At 40.0% G+C, this 23,859-nt stretch overlaps 1 protein-coding gene across 1 annotated transcript in view; it reads right to left on the bottom strand.

Annotated features, from left to right (window-relative positions):
- Window positions 1-1,980: 1,980 nt before the first annotated feature.
- The window catches only part of rhoj (ras homolog family member J), a 39,575-nt gene continuing 17,696 nt past the window's right edge, over window positions 1,981-23,859 (bottom strand). The window contains exons 2-5 of the mRNA XM_028821178.2: window positions 20,271-20,329; window positions 8,278-8,442; window positions 7,461-7,556; window positions 1,981-4,061 (exon numbers count right to left, since the gene is read on the bottom strand). Coding sequence (XP_028677011.1) covers window positions 3,915-4,061; window positions 7,461-7,556; window positions 8,278-8,442; window positions 20,271-20,329 — 467 coding nt within the window. The 3' untranslated portion in view covers window positions 1,981-3,914. The remainder of the gene's footprint in view (window positions 4,062-7,460; window positions 7,557-8,277; window positions 8,443-20,270; window positions 20,330-23,859) is intronic.

Below are 23,859 nucleotides of genomic sequence, written 5' to 3'. Positions count from 1 at the left end.
CACCAGGGAGGCGTCCAGGAGGCATCCTGATCAGATGCCCGAGCCACCTCATCTGACTCCTCTTGATGCGGAGGAGCAGCGGCTCTACTCTGAGCCCCTCCCGGATGACTGAGCTTCTCACCCTATCTTTAAGGGAAAGCCCAGACACCTTGCGGAATAAACTCATTTCAGCCGCTTGTATTCGCGATCTCGTTCTTTCGGTCACTACCCATAGCTCATGACCATAGGTGAGGGTAGGAACATAGATCGACTGGTAAATTGAGAGCTTTGCCTTATGGCTCAGCTCCTTTTTCACCACGACAGACCGATGCAGCGCCCACATTACTGCGGATGCCGTACCGATCCGCCTGTCGATCTCACGCTCCATTCTTCCCTCACTCGTGAACAAGACCCCGAGATACTTGAACTCCTCCACTTGAGGCAGGATCTCGCTCCCAACCCTAAGAGAGTACTCCACCCTTTTCTGGCTGAGGACCATGGTCTCAGATTTGGAGGTGCTGATTCCCATCCCAGCCGCTTCACACTCAGCTGCGAACCGATCCAGAGAGAGCTGAAGATCACGGCCTGATGAAGCAAACAGGACATCATCATCTGCAAAAAGCAGTGACCCAATACTGAGTCCACCAAACCGGACCCCCTCAACGCCCTGGCTGCGCCTAGAAATTCTGTCAATAAAAGTTATGAACAGAATCGGTGACAAAGGGCAGCCCTGGAGGAGTCCAACTCTCGCTGGAAACGGGTTCGACTTACTGCCGGCAATGCGGACCAAGCTCTGACACTGGTTGTACAGGGACTGAACAGCCCTTATCAGGGGGTCCGGTACCCCATACTCCCGGAGCACCCCCCACAGGATTCACCGAGGGACACGGTCGAACGCCTTTTCCAAGTCCACAAAACACATGTAGACTGGTTGGGCAAACTCCCATGCACCCTCCAGGACTCTGCTAAGGGTGTAGAGCTGGTCCACTGTTCCGCAACCAGGACGAAAACCACACTGTTCCTCCTGAATCCGAGGTTCAACTATCCGATGGACCCTCCTCTCCAAAAACTTTTCCAGGGAGTCTGAGGAGTGTGATCCCTCTGTAGTTGGAACACACCCTCCGATCCCCTTTCTTAAAGAGGGGGACCACCACCCCGGTCTGCCAATCCAGAGGCACTGTCCCTGATGTCCATGCGATGTTGCAGAGACGTGTCAACCAAGACAGCCCTACAACATCCAGAGCCTTGAGGAACTCCAGGCGTATCTCATCCACCCCCGGGGCCCTGCCACCAAGAAGTTTTTTGACCACCTCGGTGACCTCAGTCTCAGAGATGGGGGAGCCCACCTCCAAGTCCCCAGGCTCTGCTTCCTCATTGGAAGGCATGTTAGTGGGTTTGAGGAGGTCTTCGAAGTACTCCCCCCACCGACCCACAACGTCCCGAGTCGAGGTCAGCAGCGCACCATCCCCACCATATACAGTGTTGACACTGCACTGCTTCCCCCTCCTGAGACGCCGGACGGTGGACCAGAATCTCCTCGAAGCCGTCCGAAAGTCATTCTCCATGGCCTCCCCAAACTCCTCCCATTTTAACATTAATTTTAACATTGTTTGCTGAAAAAAAAAAAAGAAAGATCACTTTTCATGTCAGAAATGTTATATTCAAAAGAATTTTGTTGTTTTTATACATTTCGGTCAATTTGTAAAGTCAAAATTAAGTGGAAAAAAGCAAGACATTTTACCAAGTAATCAATGCTGTACTTACAGAAAGCACACAGTGGTCAGCTGTATTACCACACGGTAGGACACTAAGCGGGCCGCGTGATAACTGGAGCATTGACAGGTTAACAATGAAGTACTTGTAAAAGTCTTAACCACAGAAAGGCACAATATAAAGTGATTTTTGCTTTACAATGTTTGTTTTTGTCCTTTCCACACGTATGTCACCACAAAACTTGATTTACCTTTCACTATTGTATAAACCTGAATGAGTCACAAGCAATGTTTTTTAAAAAATATTTATTGATGCATTACCACTAAAAGGCAGAATGGACTTCTTGGCATTACATAAATCCAAGCACAGAATAAGTAAGCAATGTATTTTATTATTAGTGAGAAGGAAAATTTAACCCCAAAAAAAAAAAAATCCGTCATCTCCTTCAAAGTAATTCATCTCTTTTTTTCTTTTGAAGTCCTGTGTCATAACACTTCAGTGTCATAGAACTGGCTCGAACACGGACGGAGTGTGCACTGTGGACGCCGATAAGACCTTGTCAAGAGCAGTATTTAAGGTACACTGGTTTGGTGGAGCTGGCCGTGTTTAATCAGTCATGAAGAGACCTTCAGTGCTGTGTGCATCTGTACCTACTGCCCTAAATTAGAAAGTGGTGGGGTATTAAATGATGGTCAACAGGACAGACGGGGAATTGAGGGGTAATATTATATCCTGCTCCCTATGAAGGCACACAAGCATTAGACTCTGCATTATTAATGCGTCACCGGCAAAATATACAGGGCAGGTAATTTAGGCGACTCTTTGTGTAGAATTAGGAGATATTTTTTTTTTGTGCAAAAAATAAATTCACCAAAAGTGTAATTCTTTTCATAGTGATGTTAAAAAATTGTATAAAAATAGATACATGTGGTTCTGAAGTTTTTTTGTTTTAAATTGTCATATATAAAATATTGTACTGCTCACTGATTAATATATCAAATATTAAAAAAAAAACACTTTCAGAAGTGGCACTTTCTACCAACCAAAAATACTGACATACTGTATATGCCAGGACTTCAACTGGCGTACTAAAACATAAAAGGACAAACCAACCAAACAATAGTCAGAGAAGCTCTTCTTTAACAGCTAAGCTGCTGTCTGACAACCTAAACCGTACACCAAGATAAGCACAGGCAACTTTCAACCATGCCTTTCGTAAAGGAGGGCCCATACTATACCTGCGAAACACCAATGTTTTAAATACCAACTTTTAAAATTTCAAGAACAATAAAAATATAAAAAATAAGCTTTAAAGTATTGCTGCAGTTGCCCTGTACAGAAAATGAGAATCAAGTTTTTAGCCTCATGGATATTCAAAGTTTTCATATTAAACAGAAGCCTATTTCCACTGAGACGCTATCCATTACATCAGAGAAACACACACTTACGCCTCAGGCCTGCACAAACTCCTCTATTCCCCGACTATGTGGTATATGGCCTCGTTAATACAGAATTTAGTGCTGGAATTTGAAAAAGTGGAATGTCCAACCTTTAAGCAAGAGGTTTTTGGAAGAAAAAATTCTGAAAAAGGTAGCTGTCCCGAATAGAGTTCACTTTGAAGACTGGTGGATCTGTCAAATTATATCTGTAGAATAGGCTCACTTCAGCTTGAACTTTACTCCAAGGAGGATTTTTCCTTATTTCATTTGGATAGCACTAAATGCAATATGAACATCTTATGATGCAAACCAAAGGTGTTTCACTGTGAATTCTCCATTTAGGAAATTTTAATTGATCCCTAAAAGCTTTAAGGGACTCAAAAGGAACGCTCAGGAAATGCCAGACTGTCCACTCTGTGTCAATGAAGCCCATAGACTGTGCTACTCAGAAGAATACAATAAAATGTCTTAAACTGATTCCTTCATTTTATCCACAGGCTGCTTCACACATACAACAAGGCCACAAATATTAGAAGCAAGAAGGCCGATGGTTGAGCCATAATCTCTTTTAGGCTTCATTGGTGGGGCACCAGGGGTTCGTGTGCATGCAAAAATCTCATCTCTCACCAGAAGGAGCATTAAAGAATCAAAGGAGGATTCCTGTGATTTGATTGATTTTGGGAAGTTCTGCTTCCCAGTCCTCAGTTATACTTCCATTGTCCCCTTCCAGCACAGCAGTACTCGTACTGTAAAATGATGCAAAATCTAAGGCAACACAAGTATTCATACTAGGGTACAATATCTATGGCAACACAAACAGCGCTGCTTCTTTTTCTTAGGGCTAAAAATAGTCAAGATGGCTTCATCAAACACAGTCTTAAGGCCTTTCTGGGTGAGAGCTGAGCACTCCAAATAGCACTGGGCTCCAATCTGAAAAGGAGAGACAGAAAATAAGAGTCATCAGTCGCCAGTCTTTGCAGACATACCGTATTGGAAGAGTACATGCAGGGGTGGACTGAAGGGTTACCAAGTATCGGATATGCTTTCTTCAAATCAAACATCCATCTCCCACTTCCCACTCCCTCCCAGCCCAATTAAGAGGTGGGATAACAAAGCTGCATGGCTCATGCTCAGTTATAGCCAGCAATAAAAAGGGAGAGAAAAATCACTAATGGAGGGAATCCCAAAAGAAACTTGACAGAAGATATTTCTGGATATGGAAATTACTTCATGTTGGACCAATAAAAGGTTCAAAAGTCTTCAAACAGAGTCATCCTCTTCACGACCAGGACAGCAGGTAGAGAGAGAGAAAGAGAAAGAATCAAATACATTGTTGGCATTCCAGTTCATTATTATGTCTACTTATCAGAAGGAAGCCATGCCTGTGGAAGCTGCACCGTTCGGCTTTGGCATTCCCCTAATCAGGTAATGCAAATGAATTGCAAAAACATGTTGTTTAAGAATACAAATGATAAAAAAATACCTGAACTGTCCAGAATGTTTTGAAATTTGTGAGAGGAATAATGCCACCAAATGTCAGGACAGTTTGGAAAAGATAACATTGGTTAGTAGCATCACACAAGATGGAAGAGTTGGAGTGCATTAAATTCTGATGATTCACATCTTTTTCCAATTAAATCTGCTCATCCTCAAATAACATACCCCTTGACTCTTGCAGCTAGAATCACTTAAGATGTATGTACCAAAACATACATGAGAAATGTCTGAAGAAACCTGCTGTAGGTGGGAGTTTACCAACAATTCAAGTGCATCTCTTCAGATGTTGCTCGACGGCCTTTACGCATTTCACCACAGCAGCCAGCAAACATTTGGATTTCCAACCATGACATGGCAGCATATCTACGTACAAGGGGAAGCTGTGATTCCTGCATTAACTGAGAAGGTTGTTTTTTTTGCTAGTAGGATATTCTATACATTTTAAGTCTTTTTTGTTTCAGGGATTGTGGGTATTGTACTATATAGGACACTGACTGCACCCTAACTGAAATGCTGGGCAACTAAAATTAAAAATGAAAGCTCCATGTGGCAGTTTGAAGCAGATTCAATACAAGTCAATTTGGAACCACTTCCTCATATGAATGTGGAAAAGGTTATTGAGTCATGTCTCAAAACCTGTCAAGACCACCTGAAGACACCTACAGGGTACTTAACCCTCTTTTTGACATACACACTTAATATATGAGGGCTAACTGAAAATAGCTGAGACTAAATGTCATTCTGCACCTTCGGGATTGAGGACCCATCTTCATGGTCTATAAACTCTTAATATTGCTCCAAAAACTTTTGAAACCTGTGCCACAGTGAACTTTATGACAAGATCTTCATGGCAGTTTTTTTTTAATTCTTCATCAGATGAACATTTCCTTTCTTGCAAAATTCTGAGTCTGAAAAATGCCACCACCTGAATGATGTCCTCACAATGATTGTCACATAGTTGAAGACACGTTATTCACAGTTGCCACGGCAGTTCCAGAACCAAACAGAATCTGGTCCCACTGTCTGCCTGCCTTACAGGAATAAGCCCCTGACCTTGACTCCCTCACCACTGTGCACCCACCAAAGTGTAGTTTGTATCAAAACTTAGTAAGTTCATACTGCCACCCAAGCAATATCTATGAGTCTGCACATTCTTCCCATGTCTGTGTAAAAAAGTGTCTGTTGGGTGAACTTGTGAATCTAATCAATCCAGTGACACTGAATTTAGACGGGTGAATTAATGTACCTGGTGAGAGGAAGGTCTACTACCTCAGATCAGTCTTTGCCTTGCAGCAATTCTTCACAACCCTGAACTAAAAAATGGATGGATGAATTTTTCTCCCACCATGATAATTATATAAGTGACCCTATTTGCATAATGAAAAACTCAAACTTAATTATCTGCAGCCAATAAAAGAGAAAAATCGATTTTTTACAAAACTGTTTTGTTCATTTTATAAGTTTAGAGGTTCTGAAGCCTAAACCAACACTGAGCAAAAAAAAAAAAAAAAGACTACTTCCGATCTCAAATCTATCTAGTTAAGTCTAAACCTACTGGTCTTCATGATGGCAAAGAAGACACAGAGCACTAGTGTATAAAATGTTCATCACTGTCAGATAAAACCTCCATACTAGACCACACACTGCAAAAGATATTCAGCATATCTATTATATATTAAACTAAACATTTCTGAATAGTCCTATGTACTCTCTGCACTAATGTTTGTGTTTTAACTATATTAAATCTGTTACATAAAAATGATATTGAAGCATATGTAGTATTATTTTACTTAATACATTTCTAAATGTAAAAAACAAAAACATCAAACTAGAGTTACTAAAACAGTTTGTTCTGGCATTTTATTTCCAAAGACTGCTGCAGCCACAGGACAGCTCAGGGTGTGTTCCAGGCTGACATGAGTTTCGGTGGAAAGCAGCTTGAGGGGAAACTGTTTATACTGTGTGCATCAAAGTTTATCTCATTGTACAAGCAACAGATCTAACAATGGCTTGGGCACTGACAGCAGCTCTGGTAAGTTTAACAAAACGGTGAACTTTCCTTTTAACTGCCTCTGCCTGACATGCTGGCACAGGGACAATTGTCAAACAAACTGGTGCTTGTAATCCCTGGCCCAGAAACGTTTTAAGATTAAGATGTTCTTTTTTTTTTCCCAGAATTGGAGTAGGCTGCTCCAGCTTTTCCTTAAGTTACAATGCCCTCTTGTGGCAATCCATGAATATCAATCTGCAATCATTAAGTTTGCATTTTTAAATTATGACCTGTGTACATAAAATTACAACATCTTGCTTTCCATCAGATAAATGTGAAATGAAATTTACACCAAACCAAACTATGCTGCCTAGTCAGTGTAAAGTTTGCCAGCTATATCAGAACGTGAAAAGAAAAATAAAACAGAAAACGACCTGCTACATGGTGTGTAGTTGCTGCTTAATTTCATTCTGAGATCCAAAGTCATTTGCCTCTACATATCACCTTCTACATTTTTTTGTTTTATAGTTCTTAATACAATAGAATAATACTATGGAATATAGTTCTTTTTAGTGCATAATCCAGCAAATACGAATTACAGTGCACCGCTCAGGTTTTATTACAGAGGGAGAACTCCTGAAAAAGAGCTTTGCTGAAAATCTCTGTGATTATACGGGGCTCTTGTAATTGTGGCACTCTCCTAATAACTAACAACATTTTTGTTGAATCACACTAAGAAAACACACTTTGATATGATTTGTTACGACTTAGATTTCCATTCACAAAGGATCACTTGCTAAAGGAGGGCCCAAGCTGAGGATACAATCAAACAGATCACCCACCTCTTTGGCTAGTTTGATTCCCTGCTCAAATGTCAAGGGCTTTTCCTTCATATAAAGCAGCCGAGTTAAAGTCTTCGGATCATCTCGTAGATCAATCTATGCACAGAAAAATAAAAACATCATTTTATTTGATGAATGAGACCTCTGGTTACCCAGTATTTATTTTACAATGAGAACAAGTTAATCATAAAATATTACTGGTTACACTTTAGATTGCATTGGTCATATGCTAAAAAAAAAACCCTCTGATCTAACTTTTTATTATGCCCTAATTGTTGCTGAAATATGCCATATTAAATCAAAATGTTTATTCATCATTACTTCTTGCATTTTATTCCCAAAAGAATTAAATTTATGCCTGCTTTCAGAGTGATAAATATTAATTCAACAGTAATGCATGGTAGTAAAAAACTAAGCACTATCCATCTATCTGCTATTGAAGTTGGTTACTCCCGGCTAGGCTTATAGGGACCATAGCCTAAATGCAGGAGGCAGCCCTGGACAGGGCACCCAACCGACCACTGCATGGCACACTGGCACATTCTTGGCCAATTGACTTAACATGTATGCTTTTGGGATGTGGGAGGAAAACCCACGTAGAGAATTTTCAAACTTCCCACAAACTGTGGCTGAGCCAGGACTCAAAATCAAGACTCTGGAGCGGTGAGACCACTGTGCCACCATACAAGCTCCTAAAGACCAGTCAATACAAACTTGAACAGTCTTAACATTTCATCAGGTCTGTCATCCTGCTAAAAAGGATGCTGGGCACGAGCAACCAGAAGTTGAATGAGAGGATATCTAGCTGGCACAATACCTGAGTTCCAATCAGAATGTAAGGCACATGCGGCATACAGGCCCGCAGCTCAGGGACCCACTCCTCCTGGACATTGTGGTAGGAGGCAGGATTTACCACAGAAAAGCAGATGAGGAACACATCTGTGTTGGGGTAGGAAAGAGGCCTCAGTTGGTTATAGTCTTCCTGTATTAGAAAAAGGATAAAAAAAGAATTAGGGTTGAAGGAAAGGATGCAATGGAATAGAAGTGAGGAGTGAAGTGGGGTAAAATCAGGTGGGATACTCATGTGCCACATGTTACCGGAAAGGGATGTTACAGGTTATTTCCTGAAGGAAACTCCAGTGTGGCTCTGTGAGCTTATTTTTTCTTGTTCCTCCTATTGTCTAATAGTGTTTCTGAAAATGTGTTCACATAATATTGCTATACAAGTTTTAAGGTCAATTAGGACCTTTATAACGCAAAAAAAAAAAAACCTTGTGTGGTGAATATGCCTAACAACTTCATACTCTTGCTTAAAGTTTGTATTTTGGTTTTAATTTAGTTGTATTACCTAGTTAAATTTCATGTAACTGGCATTAAAATAAGGTTTTTTAGAACAATCGACCCACAGTTCTACACACAGCATGTTTAGATAAGGCATGAATGGTACACAAAGTGATAACGAGTTTCTCTGATACACAGTTCCTTGTGTGACAACATCATAAAATGTGACAGTAATGCTACATTTATTGTTGCTAAAAATGTCTGAGTAGTTAAATATGAGAGGTACGCACGCAGTTGGCAAACTAAGTGGGCTTTCACTGTATAACGATTACCATTTTATGTGATCTTATGTACACTGTTGATTTCATGTATTAATTTGCAGGTTACTTATTTGTATAGCCTGTTACCCAATGGTTGCAGCCTACCCTGGAGGGCCCGGCACTAGACACAAAACCAGCATTCATTACTACTATACACACCCCCACTAAACCTGACAGAGATGTATTCGAGTTACCTGGACAACTTGCAAACTCTATAGTCAACACACCAGGCTTTCAGCTCAGGATTTTTGAACACAATACTGCCTTGCCGCCTTATTTCACAATTATTTTTAAAAAGAATAATAAGCAACTACATTGCATCACAGCTCCCACGGGTTATAGCTTTTCACTAAATATTGTACAGGTCCATTATTAAAAAGGTATTGACTTTCTCAATATAGCAATGTCTCTGCTTTTAAAATCTCCGGTTCTCGCCTCCCCGTTGCGGATTCACTTTTACTTTTGCAGACAGACATGTAAAACCATTAAGATTTTATTTGAACCACTGCGCCACACTGACTAGTCTGTACACTCTCAAGGCTAAGTCTTGGACAACCTTGTTTTATAAAACTCCATATCCACAAGCAGTGAGATGCATGAACTTCTTGACCTTAAGAGGTATCTACACTAATCTGATACATACAGTATGTCAGTTTGTTTGTGTTGGGTGGCTAGTTTGGGGACCATTGCAGAATATGAATTACTGTTACCCTTTTGTTATGTATTTGTATCATTCACTCTAGTATTTCTATGAGCTTCCAAGCAATAGAAACTTAAGGAAATTCTGTTTACACAGAAATCTACTCTTAGAAGATATACTGTATTGTTACTTGATTCATTTTACCCTAACAAAAACATACACTTTTAGTTTTTTTCACTTTCTTTTTTTATGCAAAGTGTCATTAACAATGTGCACAACTAAGAAGTATAGCTCCCAGTCACTAGCATTGGACATACTATTCTACTTAATGGGATTGATGGTCATTGGTATTTCATTAATATGTGAAGGAACTAATAGTTTCATAAAATTTTTAAAGTTGTCTTTCAACATTCCTAATTTAGGCTATTAGCTGCTGTTCTGTGCCACCCCTCTGGTTAAAATGAAAATTCACTTTATTTTTATGTAGCACACTTCCCATTGACAAGGTCTGGGCACTTTACACATTTGCTGATAAAGTACAGTTAGAACTTTGTGAAAATGTATGCCATCCACTTTCTAAATCCTTTTTCATTACAAAGCTGTAGAGTGCCACGCCTGATCCTGACGGTAATATGTGTAAGCACCAGTCCATGGCAGAGCTTACTCACAGATGCATGGACAGCCTGATGTCCCTTGAGAAAACCGTACGTGAACAAAGAGTGAAAACAAAAGCTCCACAAAGACGGCCACTGGGCCTGAACGTGGGTCCTGGGAAGTGTAAAACGGAAATCAGTGCATAGCACTGTGCTACCATGCTGCTCCTCTGCGTACAGAAATCCTCACATCCATATTTTTTTTTAATTATTATTTATTTACAGTACTTCCTAACTTCCTAATACAGTATGCTGTGTGATGGGAGTTATTTGTACTGCAACAGTTATGAAAACAGAAATACATTTGACTTATAAATGCCTCCCATAATGCTCAAGAAAAGCAGAAATAAATTCAAAATTGTGACATACAAGAATAAAACAAACACATTAGTTAAAACAATTGCAAGATACAATCAACACACATTAAAAAAAATTATGCTTAAAAATGATACCACAACAAGCAAAGCACAATTGAAACAATTGTACAATGTGTAAAACTAGAAAATGAAGATCTCATTTACAAAACAACAAAATAAAACAAAAACAGGATTAAAACCATAGTTAACACCCCATCCATACTTAGTTCAGAGAGCCGTAAGGACCAAAATACCATTTTGAGATACTGTAATTCCCCTTGCACAGCATGTTAAGACATCAAAAGATAACAGAACAAAGGCAAAAGATGAGGCCTGGCAGCTTATTTTAGAACAGAATTAATGCATGTTTGACAAATTCAAGTTCACGTTTATTGTTATCCGTACATAATACAATGGAATTCTGACTCAGAATAGTGTCAGTAATACAATATTAACAAAAAGACGCACACAAAAGAACATACATGGAATGAACCACACACACACGCATATATTATTTATATATATAATATACACACACACACAATATATAAAAAGAGAACAGGTACAGACAGTAGTGTTATGACTAGCTGTTCAGTAACCTTGCATGCAGAAACATGTACAGGACTTGTTATTATGACTTGGTGTTAAGTAATCTTATGACCTGTGGATAGAAACTGTTCCTGAATCTACTCGTGTGAGTGCTAATGTCCCTGTACTGTTTTCCAGAGGCGAGGAGTGAGAAATATGACTGTGCTCTCTGCCATTGCTTGTAAGTTAAGTTTGTGTTATTTAAACTAGGAAAAAAATCAACACAATTTTCCTGTTGACTTAAAGAGGGTTGGTTACGATTCTTCCAACAAGATAACTTGATGCGTGAGCAATGTAGTATTTGAGATTCCAGTGGATTTACAGTGTCTTAAGATTAACGCAGCAACTGTGCAAAAATATTAAATGAAAAGAATTTGGAAGTGTTAGAACTTTGGAGCAGCTGTGCTAAAGGCTATGACCCAAAAGTTTCTATAAATTATTTAAATTCTATAAATTAATTTAATGAGTAATAAAACAGGTACAAAAAGTGAAAAACTTAGTAATGCGTAAAAATAATCAGCTAAGGAATGAAAAAAAGTATTGAGACCAGTCAGGAAATCATGAGCTCCTGGTCCTTTAGAAAAAGGCACATTCAAGTCTGTCTGACTGAAGCCAACGTAAACAAAAATGAAATAAAAAGCATTGTTTACATTCACTATTTATTAACTACGGCTAAGCTACTTATTTTTTTTTATCAGTAAATTAAATGAATGCAACTATGGAAGTAAACTATCCATGAAATTTAAAATAATATGTCAGCTGCTTTTCAACTTTCAGGTTGTATCTGCATCCAAACAGGTGCCCAAAGCTGCTGGAACAGGACGTTTGTATTTTGGAAAAAAACATGTTTTGGGGACTTTTTATAGATAGGCAGATTTTGTTTTAAATATATTTTCACATGTGACTGTCTTTGATTAGCAATCCAACTATAAAATCACAGGCATTATTTCTCAAATTTGAAGAAAAAAAAAAAACACATTCACAATATTCTCAAAGTACTGGTGAGCAATAACAATCTTTAATACTGTTTATTATAAAGTGGTGTGAGGGAGTTTGGTCCAAATATCATTCACTCTTTTGCACAATTTTAAAGGTGTGGTAAACAATAGCAGTACATAAATATTTTTCCATACTGTTTGGAAAATGACTATTATGCTGATGATGATTGTTCATCACCTAGTGTAGTTCTAAAAGATTCACTTGAACAATGACATAACAGCAGCAAACATTCAACTCCCTATTTGAATACATACTGTATAGCCAACCTATCAGAACATAAACGTACACATTTCTAGAAGCAGGCATATATTTGGGTGAATGGCACAGAGAGGCTCTTAATTCCATTTCAAAAATCCTTCAATCAATCAAGTTAACCCCCCACTTCTTCCTCAGTGTGTTGTTAATCTGCTTCTTTTCTATTGCAGAGGCTCAAGGGGCCAGAGCTTATTGAGCAATTCTTGGCTGTGAGGTCAGTACTAACCATGGATGGAACAGCAGTCCATTGCAATGCACACTCACTCTCAGTGGTACAGAGACAACTCAGAGCCACCCAGTAACCCAACCTGCACATCTTTGGGACATGGGAATAAAACTGGAGTACACGAAGAAGAATTCATCAGGTCAAGGGCAGAGTCACATGGCTGGGATTTACACCCACCTCCCCAGAGCTGTATGGCGCCACCTAGAATTTTCCAATAAATCAGTTGGGTAGTTTCTGCCACTGCTAATTTGTTTATGGAACGCATTTAAAAAATATGCCCCCCCCAAACCCAACTAAGACAGTAGTACACATCCACTGGCACAGAACGGCCAAGAATGAAAAAATAATACACAAAAAGGATATTACAGTAGATGGAAACAAACATAAACAGAGGACACACAAGATATTACATTTACATTTACTTATTTGGCTGATGCCTTTATTCAAGGCTACTTACAACATTTATGATACAATTGGTTACATTTCTTTTGGTTTTCCAATTGGAGTACAGACAGGTGAAGGTAACTTGCTCATAGTCACACAATATATCAGGATTTGAACCCACAAACTCAGGATTTGAAGTACAAAGCCTCACACCACACTGCCTTCCTATTACATTATAGCAGTGAGAAACCAACATAACAGAAGTAACAAATAAAATAGAGAAATCCGTGAATATTTACTTGCATGCACGTATTTCAATATGCATGCCAACGTGAAGCTATGAGAGAACATAAAACAATAGCATTGTGTATATGTGCTTCAAAAAAAGTACTTGACACACCAACTGCAGTTTTTCATAAACATCTCAGAAATGCAAAGCAAAGCAAAAGTTTGACCCGTATAAAGGCACAGAGGGTTCATCTCTCCTTTTGCATCTTTTGGCTTTGGTCCCAGAAGCACCACATATCTTGCCATCTCCTCTCCACAGGAAGACACGAACATTCCTAAGCGAATCCTAATCCCGCCCGGTTCCTCAACTTTGTAGCCTCGCAGATGGAGCAGACCGATTTACTGCAAGAGTGATGCGTGTGGGTTCCTGTTCTTTCTTCCTCTCCCATGGGCCCGAGATCACATGCAGATGCCATGTTCTTTACCCAGGGGGTCTTAGTTATGCAAATGAAATCTCTTTCTAGGCTGACATCATTAGTGACATTCAGGAGGCACACTCGGGTCGTTCTGTAAAGGCGATCGTGTTGATTACAAAGCCCCTGAAGCACCATTTGCACGTATCGGGTGGGTGGCTGCTCACACCACTGCCTATACCCTCTTGACTCAATTCATTACATGATAATCCCCCCCTCTGTTAAATAATGCCCGATATTGTTCTTGGGCTTCAACAGCCACAATACACATGCCTACATCAGTGCTTTCACTGCGCAGTTTGAAGGCAGCAACCAAGAACTGCGTTTTGTGTAGGAAACGTGATTCTGCGCTTGATGAGGCTTAATTTAAAGGAAAACATTCATCCATTGATTTTCCAATCCGCGTAATCCCACTACAAGGTCGCGGGGTGGGAGGTAGGAGTCAAGCCCGGCAGTACTGACGAGGCTTAAATGAGTTACTGTTTCTTATTCGACCGGACTGGGCATGAATGACTAGTGTGCCCAGTTTATATGTATATAATAGAGATGGTCATCCTTTTGCAAATAAAAGTCCTTTAAGAATCAAAAGACGTAAGATATTTGTGAAGCAGCATATCAAGACTGAACACTTGAGCCCCCGTCGCTCATACCTCACAGTCACACCCATGGGGTCTTAAATGTTTTAATCAGGACCAAATAAGAAAACCGGTAACATACTAGGACCCAAGAAGGGGATTACTGCCATAATTACAGCTGAGCCATGCAACTAACAATTGCCATATATTAAAAATTACAAAAAGTTTTTCCTTCTATCCAAACATATTTCTGACACGAATAAATGAGAAAATTGGAAATCAAACACTGTTAATAAAACAATAATTATCACTTTAAACAGGGAGATTTCTGGGGTATATTACTCCCTGTGTAAATGGTTAGGGTAAGGCTTATTTAGGCTGAGAGAAGTTCCGATGATTTTTCAAAGAGCAGTATGAATGGTCACTTAATGTAGGTCACTTTACTCGTTTCGATGATTATGGAGTAAAGTAGCGAGATAATAAATAATCAACGTCGTTTAATTACCTTGTCGTAAACATCACTTTCATTTTTAAGTGGGAGCTGCCTTTAATACAGGGGTGTCAAACTCCGGTCCTGGAGGTTTTCATTCTAACCACCTTCTTAATTAGTGACCTGTTTTTGCTGCTAATTAGCTTCTTTTGCCTCAGTTTTAATTAACTCGACTCAGACCCCTTAGTTCCTTCTATTTCCTTAATTAGCAGCCAAACAATAATGAGACACAAAACGAGCAAACAGGTGACCAGCTAACCACATTATCTGAACATAAAGAAAGGTGAGGGTCTCAGTAAGGTTGATCTCTCAGGTCAATAATCAGAAACAGAAAATCAACAGTTTGGGAAATGTCTGCTATAACAGACAGAGAGCAGCAGCAAGCCGAGGAATTAAGTAACGGCTTTAATTCACAGCAAGAATCATTAAGAAACTGGTTGGAATGAAGTTGGTTGGAGTTTGAAACCCCAGTTTAACTGGTCATCTGTTGGCTCGTTTCACGTCACATTTCTGTTTAGCTGCCATTTAATGAAGAAGAGAATTAATTGAGAGGACTGAATCCTTAAAAACAGGGCTATTAAAATGAAGGGAAAAGGAGTTAATTAGCAGTGAAAACTAACCACTGATTAGGAAAAGGGTGAGAATGAAAACCTGCAGTCACTGTGGCCCTCCAGGCCTGGAGTTCGACACCTGTGCTTTAATACATTCTTCTGAACGAGTTCACAAATTATTGCGTATATCACAGTTTTCATTTAACAATTCAATAAAGTGAATACAAAATGTTGGTTCGTGCAGCTAAATTATTCCTGAAAAAATGTATGCACTATTTGTACTTTATACTGGTGACAAGATAAACCCTGATGAAAAAGTCCGCTAACACTCAGTATTAAATGTTAACGACTGATATAACAAATTCCTGCTTGTCTCACAGGTTTGATATTTCCTGACATTCTTACTGCTCTCGATCGTCCAAACAAACGTCCTTCAGACTAACGGGAGATTGAAATTTATCAAATCACTTTCAAATAATGTTAACAGACGGAATTCGTCCTTGTGCGTTAAATCTTCTTTGCTCCAATCAATTTTACGTGACCACTGAAACTGCATTTAGCATACAACAGTGACGCAGCACTAAATATACTTTGACCATACTGTTCAACCCGCCCCATTCTTGTGCTCCAGGAGTTCTTTTCGTTTGGACATTTCACTACACCATCTCATCTATCATTCCCTCCTCCCCCTTTCTTTCTATTGTCTTTAATTGTGAGTCATCTCATTTTGACTGTGTTATAGGTTGGTGTCACAAGAAGTTTTAATTCTATTTTCGAAACTTGCAAACGAAAGCTCTCCTTGAGGCTTTAACAGCGTTGTTTGGAAGATGCGTCTCTGATCGCATACTACCGCAATAAATAGTAGGCTAAAGAAGCGGCGGTGTATCACTCGCCATAGATTTAGCACTTAGCTAATTTTACTGCACAATCATGTGGTGGCCCATCTCAAACATGTTCGTAACCCATGCTGGAGATTTTATTTTTTTCTCCAGCCGTCTGGAGTTTTTTTGTTTTTTTCTGTCCTCCCTGGCCATTGGAACTTACTTTCAGTCTATGTTAATTAGTGTTCCCTTATTTTAATTCTTATTTATTTTGTCTTTTTTCTCTTTCTTCATCATGTAAAGAACCTGCGGTGGGCTGACGCCCTGCCCGGGGTTTGTTTCCTGCCTTGCGCCCTGTGTTGGCTGGAATTAGCTCCAGCAGACCCCCGTGACCCTGTAGTTAGGATATAGCAGGTTGGATAATGGATGGATGGATGTAAAGCACTTTGAGCTACATTGTTTGTATGAAAATGTGCCATATAAATAAATGTTGTTGTTGTTCTCCAGCGAATTGAGGTCCAACAACATCTTTCAGTAATCAATCTATTCAAAGGTACTAAATCGGTACCTTCTGTAAAACGCATTTCTGGCCCAAGTGTGGGATGTACATGCTCCACTATTCCATTAGCACCAGCGTAATAGTTTTATTATTATTAATATTAATAGTATTACAAACTTGAGGTTCGAGATACCAAATGTAAAGTTTCATACCTTGTTTGTTTCTTGCTCTGTACGCCATTGTTGTGACGTCGCGGTCACTGATTGGTTGCAGCCCATGGCCTCGGGCAGGTAACAAGAAAAATCTGCGCGCCTTTTTTTAAACACACGTTTCTGCCTGCAAAGTGCAATTAGTCGCTTTTATACAAAATGTAGTAACGCGCATATCGTCGTATAGGAACACATGCCATTGACAGCATCCAACCGGACTTGCCAACTCTAATCCAGAATACAGACAAGTAGCAGGAAGAAGCTTAACTTTGGAAAAACAGCGACCAGAAACAAGAGCAGGAACATAAATTGGCACAGCAGGAAATTCACCCTTATCTACGATATAGGTATGTATTCAGATGTTTGCCACGATACTGTATGTTTGATGTAATCAATGTACATGTACAGCCTTCATTAAGACGGGCACATGCTGTGCAGTTTTGGCACGATTTTCAGATGGCTTTGCATTTGCTGATTGATTTTTTGAATCAGCCTGAATTTCAGCAACATCTGCCATAGTTTCACCTGCATTATTAGGGAATTTGCGATGCCCGATTGCATCTTTCCACTGTGCTATCGTATCATTTGAAAAATTTCTATCATGTCAGAAATTTCATTCAGCTAGTTGAACGTTTGTTCTAATTTTTTTTAATTAAGCCTTGTCATGTTTTTAAAAATTGGCGATTCTAAATTGGCCCTAGTGTGTGCTTGGTGTGTGGGTGTGTTTGTGTGTGTCCTGCGGTGGGTTGGCACCCTGCCCGGGATTGGTTCCTGCCTTGTGCCCCGTGTTGGCTGGGATTGGCTCCAGCAGACCCCCGTGACCCTGTGTTCGGATTCAGCAGGTTGGAATATGGATGGGTGGATGGATGTTTTTAAAAAGTATTGTATACACTTTCTAAGTAAGAATTAGATTTTTTCCAACTTCAAATAATATATAATATATGTTACCCACTGTGTAATAAAAACAAACTAGTTTTCTAATGTGGCCATCTAATTTCCCACAATTCCTTGTGCAGAATCCCAGGTGTGTGTGCACTTGGTAACAATAATCACAGTAGACATGGCAAAGAGAGAACAGTATAGTAGCCGGACATTGCACATTGGATATTACCGTTGCCATGCTCATTCTCTCCCTTTTGATTTCAAAAAGCTAACTACAGTACAGCAACACACATACAGCTAGATGGCCAATGACAAAAGTATCTTAGGAAACATTAGACCCAAAATAAACACAGACAACAGTAAATCACATAGATTATGCCTCCAATTATTTCTGTAAAATAGACAGACCACATTGTCTACGCCTTCTCAATCATCCACATATCCAGTTACGCCTTTTTTCTATTCTTTGTAGTTTCGCAGCACAATTCAGCAAGATTCAGCAACTCCGCTGTTTTCTTTGTTGACATTTTGAGAAGTCTGTTGCAATGTTGTTTTCTGAATGTGTAAAGCTTAATTGTGAAATGTCAATGGGTAAACCTGTCCATAAGGGCCATGTACACGTATGGTCTGAGCACCCACATCTTGGCAAGCCAATTGGGCAGTGCTTGTACAGTTTCAGCACATGTATGACCAGCACCTCTATTGTGCAATGGGAGTAAGTTGCTTGACTACGATTTTTAAAAATTGCAAAGTATATGCCATTGTCTTAGAGTTCTTACCTTATCCTAGTGTTAGTGAAAAAGTAGCAATACTGTTTTATTTTGCAAATGACTATATATGAGATCTCATTAAGGATCAAAGTTATGTTGAAGCTTATCACTAGGCCAAACTGAAAAAAGCAGTGGTGCTTCCAATGCTTCATTGTTAAAAAAAAAAGAGATTGGATTTGGTGTTTGTATTAAATAAATGCTTTAAATAGACTGACAGTCTGTTCAGAGGAGGTTGTACTTGATGCTGCCAGCATAGGCACTGAGTCACCGTGACTCTAAATTGTATTATACACATTTAGAATGCAAGTACACGTACCAGAAAGTAGACTTCTTCACAGAGTGGCCAGGCTGACACTCCATGATAGCATAAGAAGCCCAGAAGAGCCTCAAAGTAAAGTTGCTGCTCCTCCAGATCGATTAGAGCAAGTTTTGGTGCTTTCGACATTTTGTAAGGATGTCTCACCCTAGAGCTGCTCTGTGAGCATCCCAATGGACAGAGAACCTGCAGCAGACCCAGGACATAGTGAAAGGAAGACATCACTTCACTGATTGGGAATGTCTGGGAATTCCCCATGAAGAGCAAAAATGCGTAGCTGGGGACAGGAAAGTCTGGGGTGACCTGCTGCCAACACAACCCTCATGAGGATAAGTGGATAAGAAATGAGATGAGATTAACGAATGGATGGACTTTGTCAGGAATTCATACAAGTCTCATATTTATCAGATTCAATTCTTTTGATTTTGTGCAAACTTCTCACACACATGTTGAAAAATAAAACCTAGACCTACAGTGCTGGCACTATTCTTTGGTTTTGCCAACAACAAATTTAAATTTATACTGATAAGGATTCCAAATAAGGAACAAGCTCCAAGCCGACAAAATATGAAAGGTGGTTTCAGTAAACTGGGGGTGAAGGGGGAGAGTTTTTGGGGGTCATGTGGATCAAAATGGAAAGACAACTGTCACTTTCAAGAAACCATTCAGGGCTCTATCCCTCTCCAGTTCATGGTCTCACATAAAAAGGCCAACATGAACCTTGGGCTTCTCAGTCAGGAGCAGCTGCTTACCGTGCTGAGCTAAAGGGAATTCCCCTTTCCCAAACAAGTAAGCAGGGCTTCTGACTCCTACTGAAACTGCGAGGGTATCTTACTTCACAGTGGCAGGCACTTTTTCTCCCTCCCAGCCTCAGTCTTGATGTTCCCTACTACATTTGCCCATTCCTGTGTTATTCTGGACAAGCTTCCATTTGTGACCGTCAAAAAATGAGTAAGGTCACAACAATCACTGTTTCACCTCCTCACACAGCAAAGTTGAATGTGAACCCAGAGCCAGTAAGCAAACAACCAAAAGTCCCCACAGGCAGCCAGTTTTTCAGTTTTCAAAGAGAAAGAACAATCAAATCACTTTTTCAAGATTCAAACTAGCTATTGGCTCCACTTAGTCCATTGACTTCACTACAAAGTCACCTTGCCCCAGGCCTGCTCAGCACATCCCCATTAAACAGACGCTTGCTTTTACCCTTGTACTTTCTGAAAGACTTCCTGTGGTGTCACTTTTGACTGCTGAGGAGCTCACCTCACAATTAGGGTTACCAGTGCAGTTTTCCTACCTGTCCTGCTGTGTCGTAGAGTCCAAGTAAGTGCTGCTTCCCTGAGACTGTCACATTAACTGAAAGGCAAAAAAAAAACAACAAAGTTTTAATGTAGCACAATGTACTGGGAGGATATAAAGCTGAAGCTTAGTGGCAGAGCAAATTTGGAATGTTGGAAGATTGGAAATGGCAGAAAGAAAAAGATAATGAGTAAATGATCAGAAGACATAAGGCAACTCATGGCCAGAATTACAGAAAAGGTTAAGATCCAAGGGATCAAAAAGAACTGAGAAACCAAAATCAAAAGACAAAAAGGCATAGTTAAACATTGTGCAACGTTCTGACTCCCTAGTTCTAGGTAACTCCATGAAGAGTTTTGTTTAAATTTGAAAGTTTTGGATTCTAGCTACAGCATGCCACCATTTTAAATACTCTCCTTAAGAAGACATTACATGATATATCTTCAGAGGGTCAAGTGGTGGCAACAGAGCCAGAGTTTTTAACAACAGAGGAGACAAATCGCGGTGACTGCAATAAATGACAAAATAGTAAGGAAAATAAAAATTACCATTTAAAAATGAAACACATTATGTCCAAACTTCAAATATAAGAACTTTTACAACAGAACTCTGAAAACCATAACACCAGGAGCTTTGTGTCTGGAATGTACACTTAGTTCCCATTTTGACCCAGTTCTTCTCCACAGACACCAAATGAGAATAATGACAGTTCTTATCCTCCTCAGGGTGTTATCGTCTAAATACAGGACTGCTGTAAGCAGTAGCCATCTATTACCTACATCCCGGCCTGGGAAGAAACACCCATGGAAAAGCTGGACTGACAAGGCCGCAGGTTTTGTTTCCATCCAGGGTTGAAAGATTCAGAAGTGAACATTCTCCTTGGATGTTTCTAAATGTGCACTGATGGTATAGCATGACATTAGTATTGAGACATCCTGATTGATGGAAGGATATATTGATGGTTAAAAAAAAGAGCTTAAGATTAGTGACACAGTGGTTAGTGCTGCTGTCTCTCATAGATCTAAGTAGTAGTATTCAAATCCCAGCTCAGTCATTGCCTGCGTTGAGGATGAATATTCTCCTCAAATCTTGTTTTGTCTAGTTACTTTCCTAAAATCTGTGTGATACTCTAAATTAACATACCCTGTGCTGGACTGCTGTCCCATCAAGGATGGAAACCGCATATTCAAAAATGAATGAAAAGGGGATACATGGGATATTTTCTTTTTAGCCACAAGTAACTCTAGTTACAATGCCAAGTCAACAAAACTGGACAAACGTGTTGTATTGCTGGGTCACAAAGTAGAGATGGGATGCAGGTTCAAGTTGTGGTATTCCTCCCTTTGAGACTCTTATGATCCTGCTGTGCTCAGGATGACAGCGCCCAAAAGTTTCCAAATATACACCAGGAACTGGATTTTTAAATCTGTCTAGTTTTCATTTAAATCAGGAAACACCTTTATGTCTATTTCCTGCTGGACTGCACACAGGCTCCTGTTTGTCATGTATGGAGAGGAGTATCAATAGCAGATCCAACTTACACACACATTCTGTCACAATCTGTCCAATTCAAGGTCCAATGACCTTGCCTATTCAGAAAAATAAAAATGAAAGACCTACTTCATTCACACTCACTGATGACTCCCCTAACCACAACTGTCACTCCTGCTCCGTGGGGTTTGGACATCCCAACTAAGCTGTATGTCTGTGGCTTTCCGTGCCTGCTGGAACTGTGAGTCACACTCCTATATTACAAGGTGCCCAGTGTGACTGTGCTGGGCACAACACTGCATGTAAACAACCCATATTTTGCCTAGTGATTACCTGAAGTATCTAACTGACACATTATCTACTGAGAAACATGTCAGCATCATGGAGATGGAAGCAAAGTAGTGCCTTGGGGAGCTTGGCGTGAGTAACCACTGCACTTGTTTGGTGATCGACAGAGATTACAATAAATCCACTGCCCACCATGATATACAGGTGGGGGTCTTCTAAGAAAAACATAATCTATCATTGTGATTCATGCCACCAGAATCAGTGTAGGTGCACACAAGTTTCTCCCAAGTTATCAGAGGGTATTACCTAAGCTCATCCAGAGACCAGTAGCTATGTGCTGATGGCAGACAACCCCTCACATGTCAACCGTAACAAATCCCCCAACAGAGTAAACTCATGGTGAGGGAAATTTGGAGGGCAGTAAGAAGTAACCCATCTATATTAAGTGTAGCTCTGCTGTCCTAGAGGCTACCTAGCATATCAGCACAAAATGTTCTAATGTTCGAAAGGACCACTGGAGGGCACTCTTAACTAGGGGCTTAATGACTCTTCAGCTAGGTGAATGCTAAATAGCAGGCAAGAAAGTAGACCAGAGTTAGAGAAAGAGACACCTGATTTGTTGCAAGGAAAATGAGGTTATGAACTTACTGGATAACAGGGCAAAAGTCATTCTAGTGAGGCTCACAGAGGTTTCATTAGCTTCCTGTTTATGTAGATAGTTATTGTTTACCTTTTGTTCATCCCTCCTTTATGAATGATATTACTCAATTAAACACACACACATTGGTCTAAAGTATACATTAGTTCAGATGAAATGGAGCACCTAAATGGTGCTCTGCTATGACAAACAGTGAACAAAGAATAAAACATGGGCAAGGAGAAGACCCAGCCCTGATTATGCAATCTAAAACAGCACAATTGGACACACATGAAGAGTTCTGAGAAAAATCCTTACCCTTCATTTGTAAAATCATGAGAGTTCAAATCGACTATGAGAAGAGTGAAGGTGGCCGTGCATTTTTTAGGTTAAGCTGTGCAATACTGTCTTATGACACAGTAAGGAGATTGCCTCTAATATACAGCGCATCCAGAAAGTATTCACAGCGCATCACTTTTTCCACATTTTGTTATGTTACAGCTTTATTCCAAAATGGATTAAATTCATTTTTTTCCTCAGAATTCTACACACAACACCCCATAACGACAACGTGAAAAAAGTTTACTTGAGGTTTTTGCAAATTTATTAAAAATAAAAAAACTGAGAAATCCCATGTACATAAGTATTCACAGCCATTGCTCAATACTTTGTCGATGCACCTTTGGCAGCAATTACAGCCTCAAGTCTTTTTGAATATGATGCCACAAGCTTGGCACACTTATCCTTGGCCAGTTTCGCCCATTCCTCTTTGCAGCACCTCTCAAGCTCCATCAGGTTGGATGGAAAGCGTCGGTGCACAGCCATTTTAAGATCTCTCAGAGATGTTTAATCGGATTCAAGTCTGGGCTCTGGCTGGGCCACTCAAGGACATTCACAGAGTTGTCCTGAAGCCACTCCTTTGATGTCTTGGCTGTGTGCTTAGGGTCGTTGTCCTGCTGAAAGATGAACCATCGCCGCAGTCTGAGGTCAAGTGCGCTCTGGAGCAGGTTTTCATCCAGGATGTCTCTGTACATTGCCGCAGACATCTTTCTGCCACCACCATGCTTCACTGTAGGGATGGTATCGGCCTGGTGATGAGCGGTGCAGGTTTCCTCCAAACATGACGCCTGGCATTCACACCAAAGAGTTCATTCTTTGTCTCATCAGACCA

This window comes from Erpetoichthys calabaricus, chromosome 16 (assembly GCF_900747795.2).
Source record: "Erpetoichthys calabaricus chromosome 16, fErpCal1.3, whole genome shotgun sequence".
NCBI lineage: Eukaryota > Metazoa > Chordata > Cladistia > Polypteriformes > Polypteridae > Erpetoichthys > Erpetoichthys calabaricus.
Note: the sequence above shows the minus strand (reverse complement) of the source record. Positions and strands in the feature narration are given on the sequence as shown.